The sequence below is a fragment of the Eriocheir sinensis genome, chromosome 39, assembly GCF_024679095.1.
Source record: "Eriocheir sinensis breed Jianghai 21 chromosome 39, ASM2467909v1, whole genome shotgun sequence".
In the NCBI taxonomy this organism is placed as follows: Eukaryota; Metazoa; Arthropoda; class Malacostraca; order Decapoda; family Varunidae; genus Eriocheir; species Eriocheir sinensis.
Genome location: NC_066547.1, coordinates 4,407,764 through 4,434,555, shown reverse-complemented (window position 1 = coordinate 4,434,555; position 26,792 = coordinate 4,407,764). Strand labels below are relative to the sequence as shown.

At 43.0% G+C, this 26,792-nt stretch overlaps 1 protein-coding gene across 1 annotated transcript; it reads left to right on the top strand.

Annotated features, from left to right (window-relative positions):
* Positions 1 to 3,677: 3,677 nt before the first annotated feature.
* On the top strand, positions 3,678 to 25,700 carry LOC127008904 (uncharacterized). Its single transcript, XM_050881384.1, has 7 exons — positions 3,678 to 3,846; positions 11,550 to 11,671; positions 13,029 to 13,134; positions 16,198 to 16,209; positions 16,619 to 16,755; positions 19,812 to 20,019; positions 21,430 to 25,700. The coding sequence occupies exons 1-7, from the start codon at positions 3,818 to 3,820 to the stop codon at positions 21,629 to 21,631; spliced, it is 816 nt and encodes a 271-aa protein (XP_050737341.1). The 5' UTR covers positions 3,678 to 3,817; the 3' UTR covers positions 21,632 to 25,700.
* Positions 25,701 to 26,792: the final 1,092 nt, after the last annotated feature.

Here is a 26,792-nt window from a genome sequence, read left to right as displayed (position 1 = left end):
ACCTGACCAAGAGGTATACATCGCGGCAGTCACTATAAATAAAATTAGCCCGCGCCACACAAACTGAGGTCATCCAAGAGGGCAACGACGTTATGAAGAAAAAAACATTACAGAAAACAAAACACCATCGCAAAATATCATCAACAAATCACTATAATATATCACTTAGATCTTCGTTACTCGTACAATATCCACAATACACTGTAACACTTTAACACTAGCAAACACAAAATATATATATTAGTGAGATCTTATATTCCCTCCGCACGCGAAACAACGTAAAAGCAGAGCGCTGTTTCGTCGCTGCACTACGTTTTCTTCCGCATCTTAATAGTACACACGTTATAGGTTATGCATTCCATTTACTCGCCTTGATAATATTCCGCGCCGGAGGACGAAGAAGAGGAGAAGGAGCGAGAGAAGGAAAGCAGGAGAAGGAGGAAGAGGAAAAGGAGGAGGAAGCAGAGGACGAGAAGCAAAGGAGCAAGAATAGAAAAAAGGAAAAGGAGGAAGACGATGAGGAGAACGAGATAGCAGAGAAGCAGGAGTAGAAAAAGGAAAAGGAGGAAGAGGAGGAGGAGGAAGCGGAGGACGAGAAAGCAGAGAAGCGAGAGTAGGATAAGGAAAAGGAGGAAGAGGAAGAGGAGGAAGACGATGAGGAAAACGAGAAAGTAGAGAAGCAGGAGTAGGAAAAGGAGAAGGAGGAAAAGGAAGAGAAGGAAGACGATGAGGAGAACGAGAAAGCAGAGGAACATTAGTAGGAAAAGGAATTCGAGGAGGGCGACGAGGAAAACGAGACAGCAGAAGCCAGAGAGAGTAGAAAAAGGAGTAAGATGATGAGGAGGAGGAGGACGAAGATGACGAGAAAGTAAAGGCCAAAGTAAGTAGGACACAAGAGAAGGAATGTAAGTAAGAAGAGGAAGAGGAGGGAAAGAGGAAGAGGAAGAGTAGAAGTAGAGAAAGATGAAGACGATGTGTATACCAGGAAGATGAAAGTGAAGAAGCAAGAAGATAATTAAATTTAAAAAGGAGGAGAGGAAATGAGGAAGAGCAGAAGGAGGAGGAGGAGGAGGAGGAGGAGGAGGAGCAGGGTGCTGGTTAGAGTGGAAGTGCTGACGTTGCTTCCCTATTCTTCCCTCCACTTTCCTCCCCCTCCTCCTCCTCCTCCTCCTCCTCCATCTTCTGCAGTAGTGAAAGCTTCGTCTCGCTCCAACACTGCCAGACAGAAAGTGGATAAAAAAATGAAAAAAGAAATGAAAATGTAAAAATATATATAAAAAAGTCGCAGTATTACCAAAAAAGAAAAAAATAGCCACCAATAAATCATAATTGTGGCTTCAGTATCCACAGTCTGGCAGTAATTATAAAGTAAAGGAAAAAAACACTTATTGAGAGAGAGAGAGAGAGTAGCGTTCTCATAAATCCTCGTGGTCTCTTCTCTGTTTTCTCCCACAACAACGGTCCTTGGGAGATGAGATTAGAGAGAGAGAGAGAGAGAGAGAGAGAAACAAGACACGAACACTAACATATACAGACAGACACATACAGAAGCAGGCGTAAACAGACATACATATAAATATACACAGACATATTAACAGACGGAGAGACAAACACACACAGACAGACAGACAGACAGACACAATAAAAGGCTGAGAGATTGAGAGTGACACACACACACACACACACACACACACACACACACACACACACACACACACACACACACACACGCAATGAGACAAAGACAAACGGAGACAAACAGACAGACAGACAGAAAGAGTTAAAGTCCTGCCGTTGTTATTTTCACACAAACACATTCACAAGGAGAAAAAAAATCCCTCACACCTTTTTTTCTGCTTTTTTTTTATTTCACGTCCGCCAGAAGAACACTTGATTAAGGCCTCCTGGTTCTTTGTTGGGGGAGAGGGGGGCGGGGGGTTAAGAGCGGGCGCGGGGGGGGGGGGGGTTGACGAAAGGTGTTTAGTCTTTTTAAATAGCGTCCTGTGTTTTTAATTTTATCCTTGTAATTGTGTTTTGAGAATTTTTGATGTATTCTTTTTTCTATATATATTTTTTGGAGCGAATTTAATAACGCCGTGGACTGGATATTGTTTTTGTTTTTTTTACGCATAATTAATTGTCAAGCGCCGGTAAACTTGTTATAATTATTTTCCTTACTATTAACATCATCGTTATTATTATTATTATTATTATTATTATTATTATTATTATTATTATTATTATTATTATTATTATTATTATTATTATTATTATTATTATTATTATTATTATTATTATCTTCGTTTAATTTACTGCACTACTACTAATACAACTACTACTTCTACTACTACTGCAACTACTTCTGCCACCACCACCACTACTACTACTAATACTAATACTAATACTACTTTTACGATTACCATTACTACTTTCAATCCCACATATTCCTCTCGTAATTAAATACTTATCTTTTATACGTATATTTTTTGATCTGAAGTCTAAACATTTGATATATTCTCCCTTAATGTCCGCGAATACTTCCTCTTCCCTTTAAATTTGTCTCCCCTGACTTTTTTCATCAAGAGAACTGGGAAGTGAGATAGTTCGCTCAGTGTTATCGAGCTGTCACTAGTCGGGGTGATATATGGCATTCTCTCTCTCTCTCTCTCTCTCTCTCTCTCTCTCTCTCTCTCTCTCTCTCTCTCTCTCTCTCTCTCTCTCTTGGTCTATTTTTTTGCTTGTTTTCTTGTTTTCCTTCTCTCTTTATATCTTTCTCTTTATTTATTTGTTCATTTAGTTTATTCATTTATTTATTTATTTATTTCAGTGCTGGAGGAGAAGTTTGTGCTATTTAATTAAACTGTCGTTATCTCCTCTATGTTTACGTAATGATGGGAAAATCTGCTCAGACTTACACACACACTCCCTGTCTCTCCCTGTCATACGAACTCACTTCTCTCTTCCTCTCTTACGCACTCTCCCTCTGATACTCTCTCCCTCTTTTTCTCCCTCCTCTATTTACTCCCTCCCTCAGATTCTTACTCTCTCCCTTACACACTCTCCCTCTGATACTTACTCTCACCCTCCCTTCCCTACATACACTCTACCTCTCTCCCCATCTGACAGAATCTCTCTTCTTCCCTCCCCTACTCTCACTCTCCCAGACTTACACACACTCTTAGGTTGGTATTATAAAACACATTCACTTCTCACATCAAGTATTTCTATAGGTCAAAGATGAGGTCAATCGGGATCAAATGAGTGGTTCTTTAGGTTCACGGTACAGAAGAAGGGTCAGACTACCAACAGGGTCATAAAACTACTACTGGAAATGCCCACAACTCCTGCGAAAGCCTTGTCAAATGTGCGTTTTTGGGCGCCGAAATGTTTTAAAATACGACCCTTGAGGCTGGTATTTTGTAAGACGCGCGCTTCTTACATCAGCTATTTCTAAAGGTCAAAGGGGGGTAAGTCTTATTCTGATGAGTGTTTCTTCAGGTTCACGGTACAGAGGAAGGATCACACTACCACCAGGGTCACAACTACCCCTGGAAATGCTCACAACTCCTACGAAAGCCTTGTCAAATGTGTGTTCTTGGGCGGCGAAATGTCTTTTAATACGACCCATTTTAACTCTCTTCTCATACTAAACTCTCGCTCTCCCTCCCTTGCAGTGTTTGGCGAGGAGTACTGTTCCGGCTTCATCGACACCTTCGGCAAGTGGAGCAATGGGTTCGCGTGCCCCCGGCTGGACAACGATGAGCCTGTCTACTGCTGCGGCACGGACAACTACAAGTACTGTTGCACCAAGCGGGACATGCACGCCCTCTCCCACGACATCCCGCAGTGAGTTGGATCTTGTGGCCTGAACCTCTTATGATTTAAACCTCCTTAACTTGGATCGTTTCTATCCGCGACTTCAAATGTTTCTTCTCGCTATTCCAGTTTCTTATTCAATTATTTTCATGACTTGGACCATTTTTTTCCTCATGGCTTAATCGTTTCTATCCACGACTTCAAATGTTTCTTCTCGCTATTCCAGTTTCTTATTCAATTCTTTTCACGATTTAGACCTTTTTTTTCTCTTGGCTTAATCGTTTCTATCCACGACTTCAAATGTTTCTTCTCTCTACTCCAGTTTTTTCTTCAATTCTTTTCACGACTTAGACCATTTTTTTTCTTCTCATGGCCTAAATTCTACTTTTGCTACATAGAACTTGAACATTTGCCTGTTATGATTCAAACCTCCTTAATTTAAATATTTTCTTTCCACTACTTCAACTCTTTTTTTCTCATTACTTCAGTTTCTTTCTCCTTCATTTCTCATTCACAACTTATATGATTTTTTTTTTTTCGCACAATTTAAATCCTTTCCTCCCAGAACTTACACCTACTTTACTCAAACCCTTTCCTTCTACTACTCAAAACTCCTTCCCACGACTTAAACTCTTTTCTTCCACTACTTAAGCCTCCTTGATTTAAATGGTTTCTTTCCCAGTACTTTGGCCTTTTCTTCCCACGACCTGAACTTTTCTTCCACAACTTGTACTTCTTATGAGTTTGTGTGTTTGGAGGGGATGTGTGTGTGGGGGGGAGTGTGTGTGTGTGTGTGTGTGTGTGTGTGTGTGTGTGTGTGTGATAGAGGGGAGAGTGAGGGACTTAAGTTATAATTAAAAAGTTTAATACGTCTTACCCTTTAAACCACACACACACACACACACACACACACACACACACACACACACACACACACACTACCCCACGCCACCCCACACTCAAACACACACCTACACACACACCCTCTACACCCTACCACACACACACACATTAAACAACACAGTAAAAAATAAATAAAATAATACCCCTGAAGAAGCCAACAGGTAGCAAAACAAGCCATAAAACAGCAGCTATGGCAAGTATGGAAGCGTCAGTACTATACCTAACGATGATTTGGACAGGTGAGCTTAGCGTGTGTGGGTGTCAGGGAGCGGCGGGCGGACTAACCAGCGGGGTGAGTTGTGATGTAAGCGACGGGCGGGGAGATGAACACACACATACACACACACACACACACACACACACACACACACACACACACACACACACACACACACACACACACACACACACACACTATAAACTACATATGCTCCCTTGACGCCTACGGACAGGAGCGAATCGAGCAGTTTTTCTTCCCCTTCTCTTACGACCTCGCACACACACACACGCACTCTCCCACAAAAACTGGAATCTACTCTTTAAAATATCGATATATGGTGTGACGGCGTGGATAATTGAGAAAAGGAAGTCGTGGAAAAATTTACGTGGCGTGTAATTTTTATTGATCGATAGGATTGGCGTTTTTTGTTGACTTAGAGGAGGGAGAGAAAGGAGTTAGAGGAGAGTGTAGGAGGAGGATGGGGGAGGTGTAAGTGGACAGAGAGAAGGGAGAATAGGAGTAGGGGGAAGGGAGAAGAGGAGGAGACTGAAGAAGAAGGTAGATAGAGAGAAGAAAGGACTAGAGGGAAGAGGATGAGAAGAAGGAGGAGGGGGAATAACAAGAAATAAGAAATGGAGCCTTAAATTTAAAGTAAGCTGTCTGACTGGTTCTTACTAATGCACACTCCAAAAAAAATGTAAAAAATAATCGAAAGTATGTGTCCTTGAGCGCGGGTCGAGAGGAGGAGAGGCATAGAAAGGGGCAGGTGTTCTCTCCTTTGGGTGGGCGGGGCAGCCTGTGAGGCGGTGGCGGAAGGAGGATGTGATTCTCTTCTTTAGGTTACGAAGGTCTTGGAGGGAGGGAGAGCAGAAGAGAAGGAGACGAGAGAGAGAGAGAGAGAGAGAGAGAGAGAGAGAGAGAGAGAGAGAGAGAGAGAGAGAGAGAGAAAGTAAAGGAAAGGTGGAAAGGAAGAATGAAGGAAAGGAGAGAGGGAGGAATTACGTTTTAGAGTAAGATGGAGGGAAGGAGTTAAAGAGAAAGAGAGAGAAGGGAAGGAGGAGATATGGGAGGATCTTCTTCATTCTCTTCTTCATCCTCCCTTCTCTCCACTGTTTACTCTGTCTTCTTAATTTTCCTGTCTCTTTACTGTCACCTGTCTGAAAACTGATAGAGACACGGACACAAGGTTACCCAACACCCCATCATTATAGGAGCACCCACCAAGCTGTCCCTTCATTTTTAAAACCAGTCGCATATCTGTCCATTAAGTATACCTCGACTACACCTGAAATCTTGTATATGTGGACTTATGGTTAGTCAAGGCTATTGTGTGTTTCTGTTTTTTGTCCGTCTGTTTGGGCGTATGTGTCCATTTTAGGCGATGAATGAAGACAGTTATACAGCCATTCATAAGAAGAATCTGCTGGTCATGTACCTACTGAATTGTGTTGATGAGGAATGTGTGTGTGTGTTTGTGTGTGTGTGTGTGTGTGTGTGTGTGTAAAAACTCTATTGAATGAGAACGTATGATGTAGAAAAAGTCACACTTGTTATCAAAATAAAAAAAGATAAATAAAATGAAATGATAAAATAATAAAGTAAAACTACGTAGAGTATATGCTAATAGACGAAAATATGCGTTGCGTTAACCGGATGCTGAATAAAATTTGTGATGCTGATAATACCAAATGCTTTAACAAATATTTAATGGGAGCCAGATTATTATTATTATTATTATTATTATTATTATTATTATTATTATTATTATTATTATTATTATTATTATTATTATTATTATTATTATTATTATTATTATTATTATTATTATTGCTACTATTACGATTATTATTATTGCTACTATTATTCATATTATTATTTTATTATTATTATTATTATTATCATGAATTCAAAGGGTTTTCCGTCGTAGCAAATCTAGTGAACATAAATTTATAGTTTAATCAGATATAGAGTACTCACCCCCCCTCCCCCTCTCTCTCTCTTCCCCCCTAAAGTCATGCCTAACCCCTCTTGCTCTCCCCCCTAAAATCCCCACTCCCCCCTCTCTGCAACCTCTTAAAAAAAAGTAAAAAAAAAAAACAAGCCAACGCCTCTCGCCTTTAAAATGCTGTAGTTTTTTTTTTCTTTGGCCGAACACTAAAATAAAACTTACTAAGCCGCTGAAGCAAAAAAAAAGAAGGAAAAAAAAGAATGGTTAAAACACGGCCCGGTGAATCCACGCAGATAAAAAAAAAAAAGTTATCCAGGTGCCTTAAAGGTGGTGGGAAGGTGTGTGCGTGTGTGTGTGTGTGTGTGTGTGTGTGTGTGTGTGTGTGTGTGTGTGTGTGTGTGTGTGTGTGTGTTTGTTTCATTTTTTATCTCTTCCTATCTCTCTCTCTCTCTCTCTCTCTCTCTCTCTCTCTCTCTCTCTCTCTCTCTCTCTCTCTCTCTCTCTCTCTCTCTCTCTCTCTCTCTCTCTCTCTCTCTCTCTCTCTCTCTCTCTCTCTCTCTCTCTCCCCCCTATATTATTCTCCTTATCTCCTTTCCTCCCACTCAATCACCCTCCCTCCTCTCTTTCTCTCCTCCCCTTCCCTCCTTTCCTCCCTCCCACCAACACCGTCATTCTCTCCTCCCCTTCCCTCCTCGCCTCCCTCCTACCCAACCACCCCCCTCCTTTCCTCCTCTCCCCCCTCCATCACCTGAGCAGCCATTTCCCGCCACTTACCTGCCCCGCCCCCCCTCACGCCCCGCCAGGTTAATGATCAACTCTCTCACCTGAAGTGGCTCCCGGAGATCAAGTGTCCCGCCCACGCTAAGCGCCTTCCTCCTACTCCTCTGTTTACTTAGCGCCCAAGCAAGAGGAAAATAGTATACTTTGATGCCCTTTTGATGCGATTATTTGGAGTTTGAATGTAAGAGTTGTTATATCAGCGAGGATTAGGATTAGATAAATAGGATTAATCAGTACTGTCTCTTAGTCTTTTAGTAGATAGGAAATGTACACAATGTTTAAAACAGGATAGAAACTTGTTCTCTGGAAATGCATTATTCTGTTTGCATTGAGAGTAGGATTAGGATTAGAGTGAAAGGATTAAGTGGTGTTAGACAGGATTCAGCAAATAGTTAGGAAGTTAACAGATTGTCCTTGGAAACTGATGACGTTTAGCAACCTTTTAATAATGCATGGATAGTGTTAGTATTATTAGTAATGATGTTATGATTAGGATTAAAAAAGCTCCCAAAGTAGTTTTAGACATAATTCATAAGGAAGAAAGGAAGTCAACACCGTATCCTTAGAAATTAATAGTGTTTTTTGTTACCTCATGGATATGTATTGGGGTTAGAACCGTCAGAAGTAGGATTAAGATTAAGGAAAAGGATAGAACAATGTTAGGCAGGATTCAGCATGTAAGTAGAAAAACAACACACTATCCTTAGAAATTGACCATATTTTCTATCTTACGAAAATGCATTGGGATCAGGATCAAGTCAGAATTAGGTTTAGGGAGAGACGATAAATCAGTGTTAGTCAAGTTTCAATTTTTAGTAAGTCGAAGCATTAGCCTTAGAAATTGACAGTGTTATCCAACCAAATAAAAATGCGTTGAAATCAGGATCAATGAGGAACAATAAGAGAGAGAGAGTCGTAGAGGGGAGAAGGAGAGGAAGAGGAGGAGGAGATTGAGGGAGAAAGGAGACAACAAAATATGAAGAAATGACAGGAAAAATAAATTATAGGAAAAAAGGGATATAACGAGATTTGAATTGGAGGAGGAGGAAGAGAAAGAGAAGGAGAAGGAGCAATAAAGATAGGGAGGAAGGATAACCAGCAAGAAATTATCAACACGAATACAGGATAAAGCCATGTAAGTCAGGCCCCATCAGGCACGTAGGCAGACAGGTAGGAAGTCAACACATTACCTTTAGAAATTAATAATCCTTTCCTATGGTGTGAGAATGTATCTGAATTGCTATTAAGTCGGAACAAGGAATACAGGATAAAGCCGTGTTAGTCAGGCTCCAGAAGGCACATACGCAGGCAGGCAGAAAGGGAGGGATGAAGTCAACACATTATCCTTCGCCCCTCCTGACCTGGTCCCCCAAAAATGCGACGCAGTCAGAGTTGGGAGTTCCCTGAAATTCTTGATGTGATGCATTTTTCTCTCTCCGGGACTCGTGGAAATAAACAGACGGGCATTCAGGCGTATTTTCAAAGCCCGCCGCACACGCCCCGCCCCTTCCCTCCCCGCACCGGCATGTTGGAAGTACAGAAGGGAAGGTAAGGCGCTCATTCTTGCCGCTTTTCCCGCTTTAGAGGCGCTGCATTCATCCCTGTTGACTCAGCCCGTGTGTGTGAAGGTCTCTGTTTCTTAAGGGAGGGTTGCGTTACTTTTAGATGTGGAAGTCGTATCTGAGGCCTTTTGTTTTCCTTTGTGTGGGTTTTCTCCTTATCTGGGTTGATGTTAAGATTCGTGTCTCTCTTTCTCTCTTTTTCTCTCGTTTGTTATTTCTTCTTTTATGTCTTTTGTTACTTCTCGTCCTCGTCCTCGTCCTCCTTCTCTCTCTCCCTCGTTATTTTCTCCTTTTTTAAGTCTTCTTGTTACTTTCCGCTCTCTGCCCCTTCTCTCCTGTTCCCTCATCTACACCTTCCTCTCCTTCCCCTGTCCCCGTCGTCGCCACCCCTTCCTCTCATTCTCCTCATCTTCCTTCCCTCTACACGTTTTCCTTCCCCTGTCTTCGTACCCTTTGCCCCTTGTCTCCTGTTCCCTCATCTTCACCTTCCTCTCCTTCCCCTGTCCTCACCCCTCCTCCGCCCCTCCTCCGCGCTTCACTAATCTCATGCAGGTCGAGCTGGAAAATGAAGTGTTCGGGGGACATGGCGAGTAATCTGGTTTTCCACGCGCCAAAAGTTAGTTGTTTATTTTCTTTTCGCGCACGACTGGCTGGCTGGCTGAGTTGGTGGCTGGTTGGCTTGGTTGGTTGGTGGCTGGTTGACTGGGTGGCTGGTTAGTTAGCTGGATGAGTGGATGGTTGGTTTACTAGCTGGCTGACTGAGTGGCTGAATGTCTGACTGGGTGGCTGGTTGGGTTTGTGACTGTTTGGATGAGTGACTGGGTGGGTGGATGGCTTAGTGGATGGCTGACTGATTGACTGGGTGACTGAGTGGCTGGCTGAATGGGTTACTGGGTACGTAGGTTGGTAGAGGAAGCAAAACCAACACCAGACGCAGCACCAACAGAAGTGAGGTAGTAGTTTTTCTCTCTCATTTTTTGTGTGTTCCGGCACCTTATTACGGCTCCTTTTTGTGCGCGCTGTACAACTTTCCCCACACGCTGCCATGAATAAAAAAAAAGTTTCCTCCGCGTCGGCGTCTCCGGGGAAGCGAGACGGAGAATGCTAAAACAGAGGCGACAACAAGAATGACAAAGAAAACTAGAAGAATGAGAACAGAGAAATGGACAGAGAAATGGACAGAGAAATGGACAGGAAATTGGACACAGAGATGAACAGAGAAATGGACAGAGAAATGAACAGAGAAATGAACAGGAAATTGGACAGAGAAATGAACAGGAAATTGGACACAGAGATGAACAGAGAAATGGACAGAGAAATGAACAGAGAAATGAACAGGGAAATGGACAGAGAAATGGACAGGAAATTGGACACAGAGATGAACAGAGAAATGGACAGAGAAATGAACAGAGAAATGGACAGGGAAATGGACAGAGAAATGGACAGGAAATTGGACAGAGAAATGAATAGGAAGTTGGACAGAGATGTGAACAGAGAAATGGAGAGAGATATTAACAGAAAAATCAACGGAGACAACAAGAATAGAAAATGACAAAACAGAGACAACAGGAGACGGTGGACGGAGGGAAATGATTGTCAGCTTGCGCACTCTGTCTTTTTGTTGTTGTTTTCTCTCTGTCTATCTGTCTATCTATGTATCTATCTATCTATCTATCTATCATAACCCTGTCCTCTCCCCTTCCTTAATCTCATCTCCCTTCACTTTTTCATACTCTTTTTTTTCTTTTTTTTTCTTTTTCTTACTAAACTTTCGCCATTGCTCCTTTCACAGTCTTTTACCCTTTTCTCTTCTCATCCCTTCTCTTCTTTTTCTCTCCTTTTTTCCTCCTTTTCCCCTTATAGAATAGTCCTTTCCTTTACTTTTCTCATCCTTACTCTCCTTTTTTCCCTACTTTTTTTTCTCCCTGTTCTCTTGTATAGCTTTTCTTACCTTCCCTTTCTTAACTTTTAACTTCCTTCTCACTCACACGTCACCCTTTTCCCTTCTACAGACTCCCTTTTCTTCCCTCTTTTCATCCATATATTACTTCCCACACCATACCTATTTCTCCCTTCAACAACTTTCCTATCTCTCCTTTTTTTTTTATCTTATTTCTTGTCTCATCCTCTACTCTTGTCCCCTCTACAGCCTCTCAACCTCTTTCTCTCTATATCTCTCCCCCTCTCTATCTCTCTCCCTCTCTCCCTGCAATCTTGTCGCCTCCCCTCTCACCGCTCTCATATCCTCCGCCTCCACGCCACACTTTTCCGTTCCGTCCCTCGCCTAACTTCATCCCTCCCTCGTCCCTTGGCTCCGCAGGCTGCCGCTGGTCCTCGGGGTGGTGTTCGGTGTCGCTGTGGCTGTCATCGTCATCGTGGTGGTGTCCTGCTTCCACTGCTCCTGCTGTCTGCTGTACAAGAAGCGCCAGCCTACTAATGGAGGTGGGTGATGGTTTTGCCGAAGTGGTTTGACTCTCTTTCTCATCCATCATATAGTTCTTCTGTTTCTGTGTGTTGATATCGTTAGTTTATCCATTTAGTCAGTTATTCAGACAGTTATTCCACCTCTCATTATTCACTATTATCTAGTGTCTCTCTATTTATTTTCTTAGTTCATCCATACCGTCAGTCAGTAGGTCAGTAATCCCACCTTTTTTTCTTCCACCATATAAGTCTTCTGTCTGTCTCTGTGTGTTGATATCATTAGTTTATCCATTTAGTCAGTTATCCAGACAGTTATTCCACCTCTCAAAATTCACTTATCTTGTATGCCTGTCTATTCATTTTTTTGAGTTCATCCATACCGTCAGTCAGTTGTTCAGTTATTCCACCTCTCCTTATCCAATAGCTTTTATCTCTTCTCTCTCCGTCTATCTGTCTGGTTAATCGTCTACCAGAATACCACCTCATCCAGTTCTTTCAGCGATCATCCGTCTTTCCGTTCACCATTTTGTCCTTCCCTCCTCCTGTCGGATCACCCGCTCTCTCTTCCATTCTTTACCCATACCTCTACCCATCCATCCATCCACCCACATTTCATTTCAGTATATTATAGTCAGGAGCTAGTTGGTGTGAGCCCCGAGGTGGTGGTTCTGTGCTGGAGTCTTGGAAGCACTGAAGAATGAGGAATTGGTTTGATGTGAATGTTTTTTTTTTTTTCTCTCTCTTGGTGAATGTTATTGACCATTACTTAATTTTAGGAATGAACTAGGAACGCATGGCTCTGTTTCTGTGTGTTCAATCTGTTTAAAAGTTGATGTCGTAGTTGCCTTCTAAGGATTCTCTTTCTCTGTTTCATTAGTTATATATTTAATTTATTTTTTTGTTTCTTCATGAGTTATTGTATATACATAAGCATGTATGTATATTTAAACATGTGTATATTTGCAAGTATGGATGTGTGTATGCATGTAGCCTATGCATGTGTGTATGTGAATGTATATATGTATGTGTTGAAATATACATACATACAATAAAACATACATTCATACGCACATTCATAAAAATACATGGCTATTTTACTGTATATATGTTATCCGTTTATATTTAATTTATTTGTGTAATGTCTGTGCAAATGTATTTATCTATATACTTATGTGTCTGTCTGTTTAATCTCTCCCCTCGTCTCATGTACATAGCCGTGAGTCACTGTCTATACAATTTGTCTAACTTTCTGTCTGTCTGTCTGTCTGTCTGTCTATCTGTCTGTCCATCAATCTGCGTCTGTATCTATTCCTCCTTCCCTTCCTCCCTTCCCTCCTCAACACACACACAGCGCCTCCGTCTCCCTCTCCTGCAGGTCCTCTCTACCAGATGCACTGTCCCTCCACAGCCTCGGGTGTGGCAAACATGTACAGCTTCTCCGGAACCACCACGCCCTCGGAAACGCCAAGGTCCATCTCAAGGTCAGTTGGAGGAGGAACTCGAGGAATGCTGGATTAAAGGGTTCGATTTAAAGGTTGTTTTTATTTATTTATTTATTTGTTTATTTATTTATGTATTTATCTAGTTAGTTAGTTCGTTAGGTAGTTTTAAGGGTCACGTTAATTAGTGGTAAGTTGTATGTAAGTCAGTGAGGTTATTTGGTTAGTGAGAGAATGGAGCTTAATTTAACTTTCTCTATCCATCTCGTCCGCTATCTCTCTCTCTCTCTCTCTGATAGAAGAAGGAACTCATTATGCTCCCTTAATTGCAAAGAGAATCTCCCTCTTTTGCATTAACCTCTAGGAAGCATTTTTGAGGCGAAGTTTTCTGGGGTTTGCCTTTAATCAAGTCCATTCTTTTTTTTTTGGAGGGAGGGGGGCTGGAAGGGGAGGGGGAGGGAGGGTTGTGACCTCCCTCCCCTCCTCTTTAGCCTTTTCTTCTCTGTCTCAGTTGTTTGTTCCCTCTTCTTCAATTATTTTCTTTTTTTCTTTTTCCTTTATCACGTCTGTGTTTTGTTTTTTTGTTTATTTATCCTCTTTTCTTGATTTCCGTGTGTTTTTGTATTGTATTCTTTTTCCTCGTTTTGTTCCTCTCTGTCTTTTTTTCGTCTTTAGTTTCTCCACATTACCTATTCTCTTTTCTACTTTTCCTTTTCTCATTTTTCCTTTCCTATCTCCTGGTGCTCTCTTCTCCGCTCCTCTTTCCTCTACACACTCTTTCGCCTCCTCTTTCAACTCCTCTTGATTTTCCCTTCTTTCTTCTTCATTCCTCAATTTCTCCACAGTTTCTCTTCTCTTCTACTCTCCATGTTTCCTTCTCTCTCCTATTTTCCTCTTTTCTCTCTTCTTTCTACTGTTCTCTTCTCCTTTCCTCTCCTCCTCTTTCCTTTTCACTTATTTTCTCCTCCTCCCTTTGGTCTCCTCTTCTGTTCTATTCCCTCTTCTTCTGTTTATTCTCTCTTCTTATCCTTTCTCCTTTCCTCTCTATTCTCCTCTTCTCTATTAGATTCCCAGCACTAGTATTTTCTCCTCCTTTCTACTCCCCTCTTTCCTTTACCACTCCTCTTCTCTTCTCTTCTCTTCTGTTCCCCTCCCTTCTCCTTTTGTTTATTCATGTGTTCGTGTTTTATTTGTCTCAGCTCGTTTATTCCTTCCTTCTCAGACTCTTGCTTCGTTGCGCAGTTTGCTTGCTATTGTTTCCTTGGGATCTTATTTTACGACTTTATTTCATATGGTTAGATACACCCTCTCGTAATCTCTTTAGTTCCCCTTTACTGCGTCTCTCTCTTCCTCCTCCTCTTCCTCTTTCTCCTCCTCCTCCACTTCCTCCTTATCCTTCTGCTTCATCTTTATTTGCCTCGCTTTTATAATCTTTTTAGTTCCCCTTTACTACGCTTCTCTCCTCTCCTCTTCCTCCTCTTTCTCCTCTTTCTGTTCCTCTACCTCCTCTCCTTCTTGTGTTGTTCTATATTCTTCCTCCCTTCATCCTTATTTCCCTCCATTTCATAATCTTTTTACTTCCCCTTTACTATGTTCCTCTCCTCCTCCTCCTCCTCCTCCTTCTCCTCTTCCTCTTCCTCCTCTTTCTGCTTCTCTTGTAACCCTTTCTTCCTCGTTATCTTCTTGCAGTGTCATATTTTCTCCATTTCTTCATCCTTATCTCTCTTCTTCCTTCCCTTCCTTCCACGTAAATCTCTTTCCTTCTCTTCTCTCTCTCTCTCTCCTCTTCATTCCTTCGTTTCGTATTGTTATTTTTTTTTTTTTTTGGTTTCCTCCTTCCACCGCTGTTCTCTCTTTTTTTTCTTCTCTCTCTCGCTCACTCACTCTATCTCTCTCCTGCAATGTCGTTTCTCTTTCTCTCCCTCTCTTCGTTCCTCTCCTTCGCCCTCATATTAAATCTTCCCTTCCTTGTTTATTCCTCCTCTGTTTCGCTCATCCATCTCCCTTCCTTCGCTCTCCCTCGCTCACGCTCTCTCACTGCCTGTCCGTCTTTCTATCTGTCGTTCTGTCTGTCTTTGTGTCTGTCTTTCTATCTGTCTTTGTTTTCTGTATTTCTGTGTTTTGTTTCTCTCTCTCTCTCTCTCTCTCTCTCTCTCTCTCTCTCTCTCTCTCTCTCTCTCTCTCTCTCTCTCTCTCTCTCTCTCTCTCTCTCTCTCTCTCTCTCTCTCTCTCTCTCTCTCTCTCTCTCTCTCTCTCTCTCTCTCTCTCTCACACACACACACACACACACACACACACACACACACACAAACACAAACACGACTTAGCTTCCCACCCCTACCAACCCCCTTCCCCCTTCCCCTCGTCCCCCCTACCCTCTCCTCCCTCCTTCTCCCTTCGATGACCCAGTGACCCCATAATACACTCAGGTCACGTCGCCCCTCCCATAATCCCTCCCTACCATCTAGTCATCACTACGGAGTCACCACCACCACCATCACCAACACCGCTACCCTCCCTCACTCTCTTTTTAAATGGTGTTCGAAGTTGTATTTTTCTTTCATTTTTACCTCCATTTCATTTTTTGCTTTCGAGTGATTTTTTTTTATACAGGTTCAGTTTGTTTTATTTAGTTGGTGTTTATATATTTGTTTTGTTTACCTTTTGCATGTTGTTTTTTAACGTTAAATTTTTCGTATGTTTATTATTCTTGTCTTTGTCGTTTGGTTTATTTTTTTATGTTTTATTAGAGCATTTTATAGTGTTTTGAAAGTTTGGTTTCTTTTTTTATATATGAGTTATCTTTTAAAAGGTTGTCTGTACGTTTTATCCTACTATAATTTGTTTGTTTTTCTGTTTTTGTTCTTTCTTAACTGCAAACATTCTCAGTATCGCTTTTTTTCATATTTGTTGCTGTTTTGTTTTGTGATTGTTTTGATATTCGGTACTTTGTCTGTTTTAGCTCCTTTTCTATGTGTCATCTTTATTCGCCTTGCTTGTTGTTATATTCTATCTTTTTTCTTTGTTTGATATATGATTTATTGGTAAGAATGGAATACAAGTTCTTTTTTTAATGTGTTTGTTCTTTTCTTTTTCTTTCCGCAGAGCTTCGTCGAGGTTAGTATAACATTATTTTTTCGTTTTCAATTTATTTATTTTAAGTTTCGTTATACGGTGTTATCTATACCTTATCTTATATGATTTTTCTTTCTGGCTTCGAGTTGTCAAGAAAAAAAAAAGAAGTGGCAATATAATATTTGGTTGTAATATGCTTTAGCTTCCTTAACCAAAACACCCTAACACGATAAGACACAGTCACCACCACTATACCATAACATCAACATCAACATCACACTAATAAATCACCACCACCACCCCATACCCTTACTTCACCACACATCAGCCACTCATCATTTGCTATAGATAACACCACTCATCACACACCACTCTCACTACACACCTCACACCACCACCACTATTATAATCACCCCATATCCACCACCACCATCGCCGCCTCTCCCCGCAGGTCCCACGGCACGGTAGAGTCCGGCTCCACCACCAACAACCACGTGGACCACAGTCACCTGCTGGAGGGGGAGGACGGGCGCGCCGGCCTGCCCTCCTTCATCACGGACCGCCGCAACAACCACACGCACAGGCCAGGTGAGCGCGCGAAGACAGGTAGGGCAGGTGAGATGGGTGTTGCCTCATCTCTATGGCAGGTTACATGCATCTTCATTAAAAAGGCTAAACGCTTGACACCTCAAAGATACATTTAACTAATCCTTCATATCCTTCTAATTCTTCTCTAACATCCATTGCACCTGTTTTATTCACCGGGAAGCAGAGTAAGTGGCATCCTGATATAGTATTCACAAATATTTCATGCTTCTTTTCCTTTAGGTTATATCGGGAGCAGGACCGACAAAGCACACTATTTTTCCTTTTTTGTCGTGATCACTTGTTACTTTTTAATGGCAGAGCAATTAGATATTAGAACAGTTTAAGATGATAGATAATAGATGATAGATGATTGAACTTTTAACGATAGAACAGCTCAATCCATCCATTCACAAAAAAAGGACTCACAGTGATCAGATAAAACTAATGAGTAAGCCAATCAGTAACGACCGGGAGAACAGGTTTTAGAAGGACGAACAATACATCAGAATCCTTCACTTTTTTTGCTTCATACGAACACTCAAACTCTTTACCGTGTGTTTAAATTGGCTTAAGGCGGACGGACGGACGGGCGGGCGGGCGGACTGGACGCGTTGATTGACAGGCGTCCGGTCCATCGAGCCAATCTACCTGTTAATCAATTATGCACCTTCCGCGGCCCTCTGGTGGCGGGGAAAAGTGTCTCCCTCTTGCGGTGGACATCTCTATTAGGAGGCAACCCAGACCCTTTGACGCGTCCCTGTCCCTCCCTGTTCCTGTATCTCTTTCTGGGCTTCTCTTTGTCTCTCTCCTCTCTCTCTATGTGGGTTTCTCCTTCTCTCTCTCTTTGATCTCTCTTGCTGGGTCTATTCTCGTCTCTGTCTTTCTTTTTCTCTGTCTCTCCTGGTCTCTTTCTCTGTCTCACCTTCCCTGTTTGTTAATTTGTTTGTTTATCTGTATATCTGTTTGTTTGCTCCCCTTTTCTGTCTTTTTTAATCAGCCTCTGTCTTTATAATGTCTGTTTTTTGTGTTTTCCTCTGTGTCTGTCTGTATTTATCTCTTTTTCTGTCTGTCTGTCTATCTTTCTGCTTCTCTGTCTCTATGTCCGTCTGTCTGTCTACTTTCTGTCTGTCTGTCACACACACACACACACACACACACACACACACACACACATACACACTCACCTGAACCCACCGTTCTAATTAACCTTATCCACCTGCTGAACTCTTACCTATTAATTCCTCCTTTGTGACCTCCCTTAGTTTTGCCTTCCGTGTGAGTTTTCGCAATTAGACAAGTCACTCTCTTTATCTATCTATCTATCTATCTGTCTATCTATCTGTCTGTTATCCTCGCAGCGTCTTTTTTTCCCTTTCTCTTTGTCGGTGCAATCAAAGAGAAAGGATTAAATGGAAATTGATGAAGGCGGAGGTAGGGATAATGAGCCAAGTTTGCATGGTGGTGATGATGATGATGATGATGATGATGATGGAGAAAAGGAGGAAGAAAGCAGGTGGGCGAAGGAAGGGAATGGGAGAGAGGAAGGATAGGCGGAGAACGGGATGGAGTAAAGTACGGAGAAGAGGGAGAAGTAAAGGGGATAGAGAAGTGTAAGATTTATGAGAGAGAAGGAGAGGGAAAGAAAAAGAATGAGTAGAAAGTGAGGAAGAGGAGGAAAGCTAAAAACGAGAATAGTGGCAATTTATTAAAGGTCGCATTATAAGACATTTCGCCGCTCAAGAACACATATTTGACAAGGCTATCGTAGGAGTTGTGGGCATTTCCAGGAGTAGTTTTATGACCCTGGTGGTAGGTTGACCCTCCCTCAGTAGCATGAGTCTAAAGAAACACTCATTAGAACCCGATTGATCCCTTTTTTGACCTTTAGAAGAGAGAGAGAGAGAGAGAGAGAGAGAGAGAGAGTTTATGTCGTAACTTCCCTCCCCAGTGAATATAAAGCGAAAAGTGAAGATGTATGTCCCACAGTTTACTAACATTCGGTCATTCCACACACACACACACACACACACACACGTTCCATTCGGTTTTAATTTTTTTTATTTTCGTTCTTTCGTTCCTTTCCTTTCGTGTTCATGTCAAAAGCAACGGACAGCTTCGGAAATCAAATACAGTGAAAAAGTTAAGCTCGTTTTCTTTGTTTGTGTTATGTGCGTGTTTGGAAATAGGGAAATGTGAATGGCCCCTGTGTGTGTGTGTGTGTGTGTGTGTGTGTGTGTGTGTCCCCCTATATGGGTCCTTGATTTCGTTTTCATTAAAGTTTGGTGTGTGTTTTTTTTATTATTAATTTCACCAACCGAGTTTTTCTTGGTATGGAAAACTTAACTTCGCTTTACGGATACGCGGCATTATAAGGAGAGTTTGAGAGAGTTTTATGGAAATTGCTTTCGTTCGGCTTTAACACACACACACACACACACACACACACACACACACACACGTTATTACAATGCTCCGCCCCACCTCGGCTGCAATGCGAAGTTATGAACGGATAAAAGTAATTGCATGCATTGGCTATCAAACAATGCCGCTGCTCTAATATAATTTATGAGGGAAAGGCTTTGAGAGAGACAGACAGGCAGATAGATAGATAGTTAGATAGACAGACAGACAGACGAAGACAGAAAGATGAATCAGAAACAAGGACAAAGAGAGAAAGGAGGAGGAAAACAGACAGACTGAAAGACATAAATATAGAAAGACATGCAGAGAGGATTAAAAACAGGCATTAATAGCACAACGAACAGATGACAAACAAAAAGAAAATCAACAAGAAAACAAGACAGATAAATATAATAGTAGAAATAGACAAAGATAGATAGATAGATAGAGATATAAGATTGATAAGAAGAGAAAGAGAAAGAAAAGAAGATAGATAGACAGACAAATAGACAACACCTACCTCACCGCAAATAGATAAATAGATAGAAGAGAGAGAGAGGGACAAAAAGAGAAAATCAGAAAGAAAAGAAAGAAGAAAGGAACAAAATATAGACACATCCACCCACCTCACCTTCCTCTCCCATCCCTTCCCACAGTATCCATGAGTGACCGGTCCAGCACGGTGTCAGACGGAGTTCCTGGCCCCATCCTTGAGCTGCCGCCGCCCTACTGCGCCCCGCACTCCACGCTGGTCGCTGTCCGCACCGCCACCTCCACGCCCTCACAACGCCCCTGCCCTCCCTCCTTCACCGCCGCCAACAGCCCCTACGTCATCAGTGGAGGCGAGGGAGGTTATGCGCCTGGGTAAGTGTGTGTGTTGACCTATATGAATGGAGGGTTGTTTTTTGTGGGTGTGTGGGTGTAGGTGTTTGTTTTTGTTTGTTTTTTGTTTCAGTTCGTTGTCCTCTTTCCCCGCTTTTTTTTTATGGTGATCTTGTTTATTTTTGTGTTTGTGTTTGGTATTCGCTGTTTTCTCCTCTTCTTTCTCTTTTTTTTTTTTTGTAGCTCAGTTTTTGTTTGTTTGTTTGTTTGTTTGTTTTGTTGTTTGTTCTACTTTTTTGTTTGTGCGTTTTTGTATCCTTTTTTATTTTGTCTTTTTCTTGTTTTTGTTCCATGTCTGTCCTAATTTTTTCTCTACTTTTTTCCATCGTTTCTTCTTCTTGTATCCTTTTTTAATTTTGTCTTTTTTTTTGTTCTTGTTTCATATCTATCTTTCTTTTTTTTTTTTCTTCTACCTCTCCTTCCTTTTCATCTTTTCTTCTTCTACCTTCTCCTCCTGCTCCATGCAACTAATGTCTCTCCTGCTCCTCCTGCTCCTCCTGCTCCTCCTCCCCCTCCTCCTCCTCCTCCTCCTCTTAGGTCGGTACTGTTGTTGTCCTCTGTCAGGCTCTCCTGCTTCCTATTCTTCGCCCCTTTTATTTGCCGTCCCTTTGTATATATTCTTTTGTGCTATTTTCGCTTTTGTTGTTTTTGAAGCTCCCTCATATTTTTTTTTTTTTTTTTTTTGGGGGGGGGGGAGCTTGACCTTTCCGTTACTTGTTGTTTTACTGAGTTGTTTGACCTTGAAGCTTTTTTATATATCTCTTTTTTTTTTACTGCTAATTCATTTAGTAGTCTTTTTTTTTTTTCATTGCTAGTGTTTGGGATAAATTTATTTACATGTTACAGTTATGAAAATTGCAGCGTTATGTGAATTTAAATACAAGCAGAAAATAAACAGTTCCTTGCCCAAAAATATATAAAAAAAAACAATAGAAATACAAGAAGAGCAGCAGGAACAGAATAAGCAGGAACACCTTTTTTTAGTCCCCTTCCAAATAGTAATAATGATAATAATGATAGCTATAATAATAGCTAATAATATTCACCCTAGTAGAAATGAAACAAGAACAGTAGAAACAGAAGAAAAGGGTCCCCTCTGAATCCCCATCCAAATAACAATAATAATAATAATAATAATAATAATAATAATAATAATAATAATAATAATAATAATAATAATAATAATGATAAGAGTTAATGACAATCTCCCCTCATGCTAATTTATAAAGAGGAATACAAAGAGTTATTTAACCATAGAAAGAGGAAGGGGAAGAAATGTAGGAAGAACAGCAGAAACAGAATAAGCAGGAGACCCCTTTTGAATCCCCTCTAAATAGTGATAATGATAATATTAATGATAACTAATAATATTCACCCCTTTCGTATCCACAGTCACCTGGCAACCTTCCCACAAACCTTCCTCTCTCCTGCCTCGCCCGCCCGCCCACCCTCTGTCAGACCACCGCCGCCCTCGCTGACCCAGAACTTCGCCCCGGCCATCGCGCCCACCACCCGCCCGTGCAGCACCGCCCACATCATCCACACCCACCACCCGGGCGCCGACGACCACCTCTACACCGCCACCAAGTTCTAAAAGTGATCGAAGTCTTCCGCGGCTCCCGGTGGAAATCTGAGGGCCGTGTCTTATTGGAGGAACGGGAAGAGGCGGCGGTGAGGGAGGCGAGGGTGAGAGTTCTGGGTCGTTTTGGCTTACGACGAAGGAGGAGGAAGGGGTGATGAGGCAGAAGGGACGACGGTGAAGAGAGGACTGGGAGAAGGGAAGACGAGGATAAGAAGATGATGGACATGGGATAACGAAGAGAGGAAGACAAGACGAAGAAGATAGGTCACCACAGAAGAAAGTGAAAAGAGGTAGATGGAAACGTTCTCATGATACTGACTCCCAAAACTGAGACAAAGAAAACCGCTAAAAAGAACATGCCATGACTTCTTGCTATATAAAATCGTGATCGTTACAGGGAAGTGAAAACGAGGCATACAGAAAGAGGTGCTGAAAGAAATATAAACGTACAGCTTCGTGTGGTGGTTCAGGGCAGTTGGAAGTGACGTTAAACTCAGAGGCTTCGGAAGGACAATGGGAGGGCCTGAGGGATGGGCTTAAGTGTTGTTATCTCCCAGACCAAGAGGCGGGAAAGGATGAGGCTGACCCTGGGTGGTGATTGTGGCGTCTTTGGGAGGAGAGTGGAAAGTCGAGTCGAGTCTGTTGGCCAGTCTCTTGGCGGGTTCTGAAGGATTTGCGGCTCACGTCAGGAGTGAAGAAAATAAGAAGAAATGCCTTTGTCAGAGTTCTTAGCGTTATGCAAGACGGCCCTCCACGAGTTTGTATATATACTGAGTGACTCTTCCTCCTGTTGAATTCTTAATGATTCTAATTCTCATTATTCTGCTTTTCCAGCTTTGTCAGGATAATATTGTTAAAAGTCAGAGTAAGAGAGAGATTTGTAAAGGACTATTTTTAGTATATATATTTCTGGTATTGTATTTTGTAGAGGTAAAATGAACGAAATATTAAGAATAGAAAAAAATAACAGGTATATATGACGACAAAAATGTCATATGGTAACGCTAAACTTCTCAAGACGATGGAAAACCAGAAGTAAGAGGAGAAAGTCCTGCGGAGAGGTTGAGAGGATAAAATCAAGCCAAATCCTGTGCCGTCACTTCCTGCAGGAGGGGTCGCGGGGGGGTGGGGGTGGGGGGGGGGTTGAGTCAGTCTCCCCCAGTCTTAAGGGGCGGCGACCCCCGAAGTAACGGAGCCGTCCACTTGAAACTTCCAGTGACGGCCGGCCGGACTGGGGAGGCGGGTCGGGCTCAGTTAGGGGTTACAACAAGAAGTGAGTGGGGCAAGAAGAAGGAAAGGAGCGGAAGGGGGGAGGAAGAGGAGGAGGACGGAAAGAAGCAGAAGGAAGAGGTTACGAAGATTGAGAAGAGGAACCGCCAGCTGTGGATTCAGGAGTCGTGTTTAAAAGTTCTCCTCCTCCTCCTCCTCCTCCTCCTCCTCCTCCTCCTTCTCTCCGTCCTCTACATCCTCCTCCTCCTTCGCCAAGCCTCATGGAGAAAGTTCACAAGACTTTGGAGGAAAATGTAGAAAGAAGAGTGCGGGCGTGTCTGTGGTGAGAAGTGTCTGTGAGCGTCTTGTCTGGTCAGAGGAAGTCGGTCGTCTCGCTGGGTGTGTCTGTGTCTGTCTGTGTGTCTGTGTGTCGAAAGATTCATTGATGGCGCTTCCGAGAGTTTAAAATGCTCATTTGTGCAGTTTGAAAGCCTTTTAATAGCTCACATATAGAGTCTCGGAAGAGTTTGTAAACTCATTTGAGGAGCTTTCTGAGAGTTTATGAGCTACTTTGTGGAGCTTTTTGTAAATGTAAAGACTCACTTTTTGATCTTCGCGGAGGCCGGCGGGTCACGGACGGAGCCGCCGCCAAGACTTCCGGAAGGAGGATTCTCAGATGGCGATATTTTCATGTATATAAAACACTCGCACAAGTCCAACTATTTTTGTGGTGCATAACGTTGCTGGGGCTTAAGGAGCACGCCGGGAGGGTCGTTGTCGCTGTCCCGGAGCATCGAGAGGAGCGCCAAGCCAGGGAGGAGAAAGTGACTCGGATTTAGCAAGATACTTTTTGGTGCCGCCTCGCCGTCAGCCCGCGTCCAGCAGTCCGGCGAGGGAAGGGTTGTGGTCGGCACCGCTACTGCCCCGGTACCCTGCAAGCCGAGGACGGGCTGGCGCGAGGCTGAGGCGAGGGTGTTGGCGCCCGTCGCTCTCCAGTGGCCGAGAGAGAGTGAAAATCAGGTGGAATCAACCGTCCACTCGTTTGTCTTTTCTTGAGGGCAATTTTGCTGACATTTGTACGTAGAAGAAGAGAAAAATCTTCTATCTTGGTAACTTTGTACGCGTTCTTTATACACTGAGACAGAGATATTTCATACCTGTAGAGCCTCCTTCTTGTATATAAAAAAAGGCACAGGTAGGATGTCTGTGCGAGATTCACCTGTCCTTAGAGAGAAAAAAAAACTTGGGTGTGTTGAAAGTGTGTCGGCAGCAGAAGGATGAAGCAGTTGACGTCTTAAGCCCAACCTTAGCCACGACAACAAGCAACTCAGGGCCTTAACTGGTGCGATTCGAGGCGCTCTCAACCATTTTTACTTCCCTTCAGTGTGTGTGTGTGTGTGTGTGTGTGTGTGTGTAAGGGGATGTCATTGTGTGTGTGTGCCAGATCGCGGCCACAACTCTATTCCCTTCCTCTTCCCTTTCTCCCTTCGCCGAGTGACGCCCTCGATCCCATGACTCGTAGCCTAGCACACCCTGACCAGCCACCAACCCTCACGCCGGTGTCACTGCGCCCTCTCCTTCACCTTCCCATCTCGCGGGTCAGTCTTGCCCTCTGTCTTTCTCTTTTCTGTATTTTCACACCTGTTTGTTCATCTCAGACTATACACTTCATACATAGGTACACGCGTGGACACACACACACACACACACACACACACCGCACAGAAAAAATATATATCATGTGTTGTTGAGGCAGCACAAAAACGCTCCTGCTACACCATTCCTCCTCCTCCTCCTCCTCCTCCTCCCTTGCACAGTGCCTGAGAGACGTCGCCGCCGCAGCCTCCCTCAAGCACCTGGGCAGCCGCTGTCTCGGTATCCGAATAAAATGGGGGATTTTATTCGGATACGGTTCTCCCGCGCACTCCCTCCTTCCCTCTGTGATGCCGGAGATGTCGGGGTGGCGGGCGCTTCCTCTCCTCATGTTTGTAAAGCTTTCTCTTCACCTACATATATATTTTTCCTAATGTTTAAGATGTGTATACACTGGTCTGCGTTTTGAGCTTAAAGAGATATCTACGATTTATATATATAGCAGAAAAATTACCTAAAATATCCTGTTGGTATGACTGGCATTTGAAGTTTGGTAATAAATAAAAATGTATATATATAGAGAGAGAAATGCATATTACATCCAAGTTTAAATGTAGCTATTCCTAAATACGTAAATGCATATATATATATATATTCAGTGAGGTTTTTGTACACTATTAGTCAGCAGCTGTTTCATACAAGAGCCATGAAATTTGCACATGTGAACTGTTTGAGGTTTTACAAAAGAATATTAAACATGTACAAATTTCATGTTGGTGGAGTCGCCGGAAGGATATAGAAGATAGTTATGTTTATGAGAGAGAGAGAGAGAGAGAGAGCAAAAAAACAACTGACTCCTTCCTGTCCAGTGTTGTAAATATATATTGTGTGTGCATTGCAGTGGAAGATGACAAATTTATACATAATATATCTTGCAAGGTTTTCGTCCATACGGTAATTTGTTATGTGCGTTGTTGTGTTACCGTCAATGTACGTACCACCACCACCACCACCACCACTACCACCACCACTACCTTGTTCCTGCTTGCGAGTGTGTTGTTTGTTCGTGCGTGCGTCGGTGCGGCCCCTTAAAACCAGAACTCTTCCCCCCACCTCCCCCGTGATACCCTCCCTCACCCCCTTCAAAAAAATACGTAAGGGGGATCAAGGGATAATGTAATGGAGGGTGGAGAGGGGGGAGGGGTTGCTGCTGCCTGGCCCCGCTACTTAAGTTGAGTTTTGTATGTATAAGTTGGTAATAAAGTGCCCTTTTCTGACAGCCCTGTGTATGTGTGATCCTTTCCCCGCCCTCAGCCACGCGCCCGATACATGGTAATAGGAAGGTTTGTATTCACATCACTGCCCGGCGCCCGAGCATAAAGCATCGAGGTGGAAATGTTTGTATCTGTGAATAGCTTGCCTTGCCCCGCCCTGCCCTGCCCTGGCCGTCCGCCTCCACCGTCTGCCTATCTATCTATTCATTCTTCCCTGTCCCGTAACTCCTCGGAATGGGCCTAAGCTAGATGGAAGGAACAGAATACCCCCTTTCTCTTCCTCACCACCACTACCTCAACATTACGATCACCAGTATCACCACTATCACCACCACCACCATCGCAAATCCAGCTGATTATGACCTCTTTTTCACCTCTAATAACACCGTAACACCCACACCCCCAACGTCACTCCATTTCTTCCACAACCATTCCCCAACTCCCCTACCATGCTCCACTACCACCACTCCCATCACCAACACCACATCATCACCCACCTCCACTACCAACACCACCATAACACCCTTTCCCTCAACTCCACTCCATTTTCTCCACAATCATCCCCCAACTCCCCTTCCCAAGCTAAACTAACACCGGCCCTCTTCACACCCACCATCAAATCACTCCACCATCACAAATTTAAGGTCCCACACCACTAACAACCACTCTCACCTCCAAAATCACTCCCTTTCCTCCACAAGCATCCCCAACTCCCCTATCAGACTCCACCACCACCATCACCACCCCCTTCCTCCCTCCTCTCTCCTCTATAACAACCATCTACTCTCCTAAACACCATCAACTACCGACGTCATCAACCACCACTCCACCGCTAGATGTCAGCACCACCACCACCACCACCACTAGCAGCTGAGGGGGGTAGGGGGCCTTGGTCTGGTTCCTTTAATGTGTCTCGGGCTGTGCTAACTTTTCTCCCTCTCTCCCATTCCCAATAGATTACAGGAACGCCTCACCAATTTCCCTCTTTTTCTCTCCGTTTTTTCTCCTCCCCAGTTCCTGCTTAGGTAACCCTCCTCCTTCTCCTCCTCCTCCTCCTCCCTTCTGTCTCCCTTCTTCTCCCCCTCCTCCTTTAAATT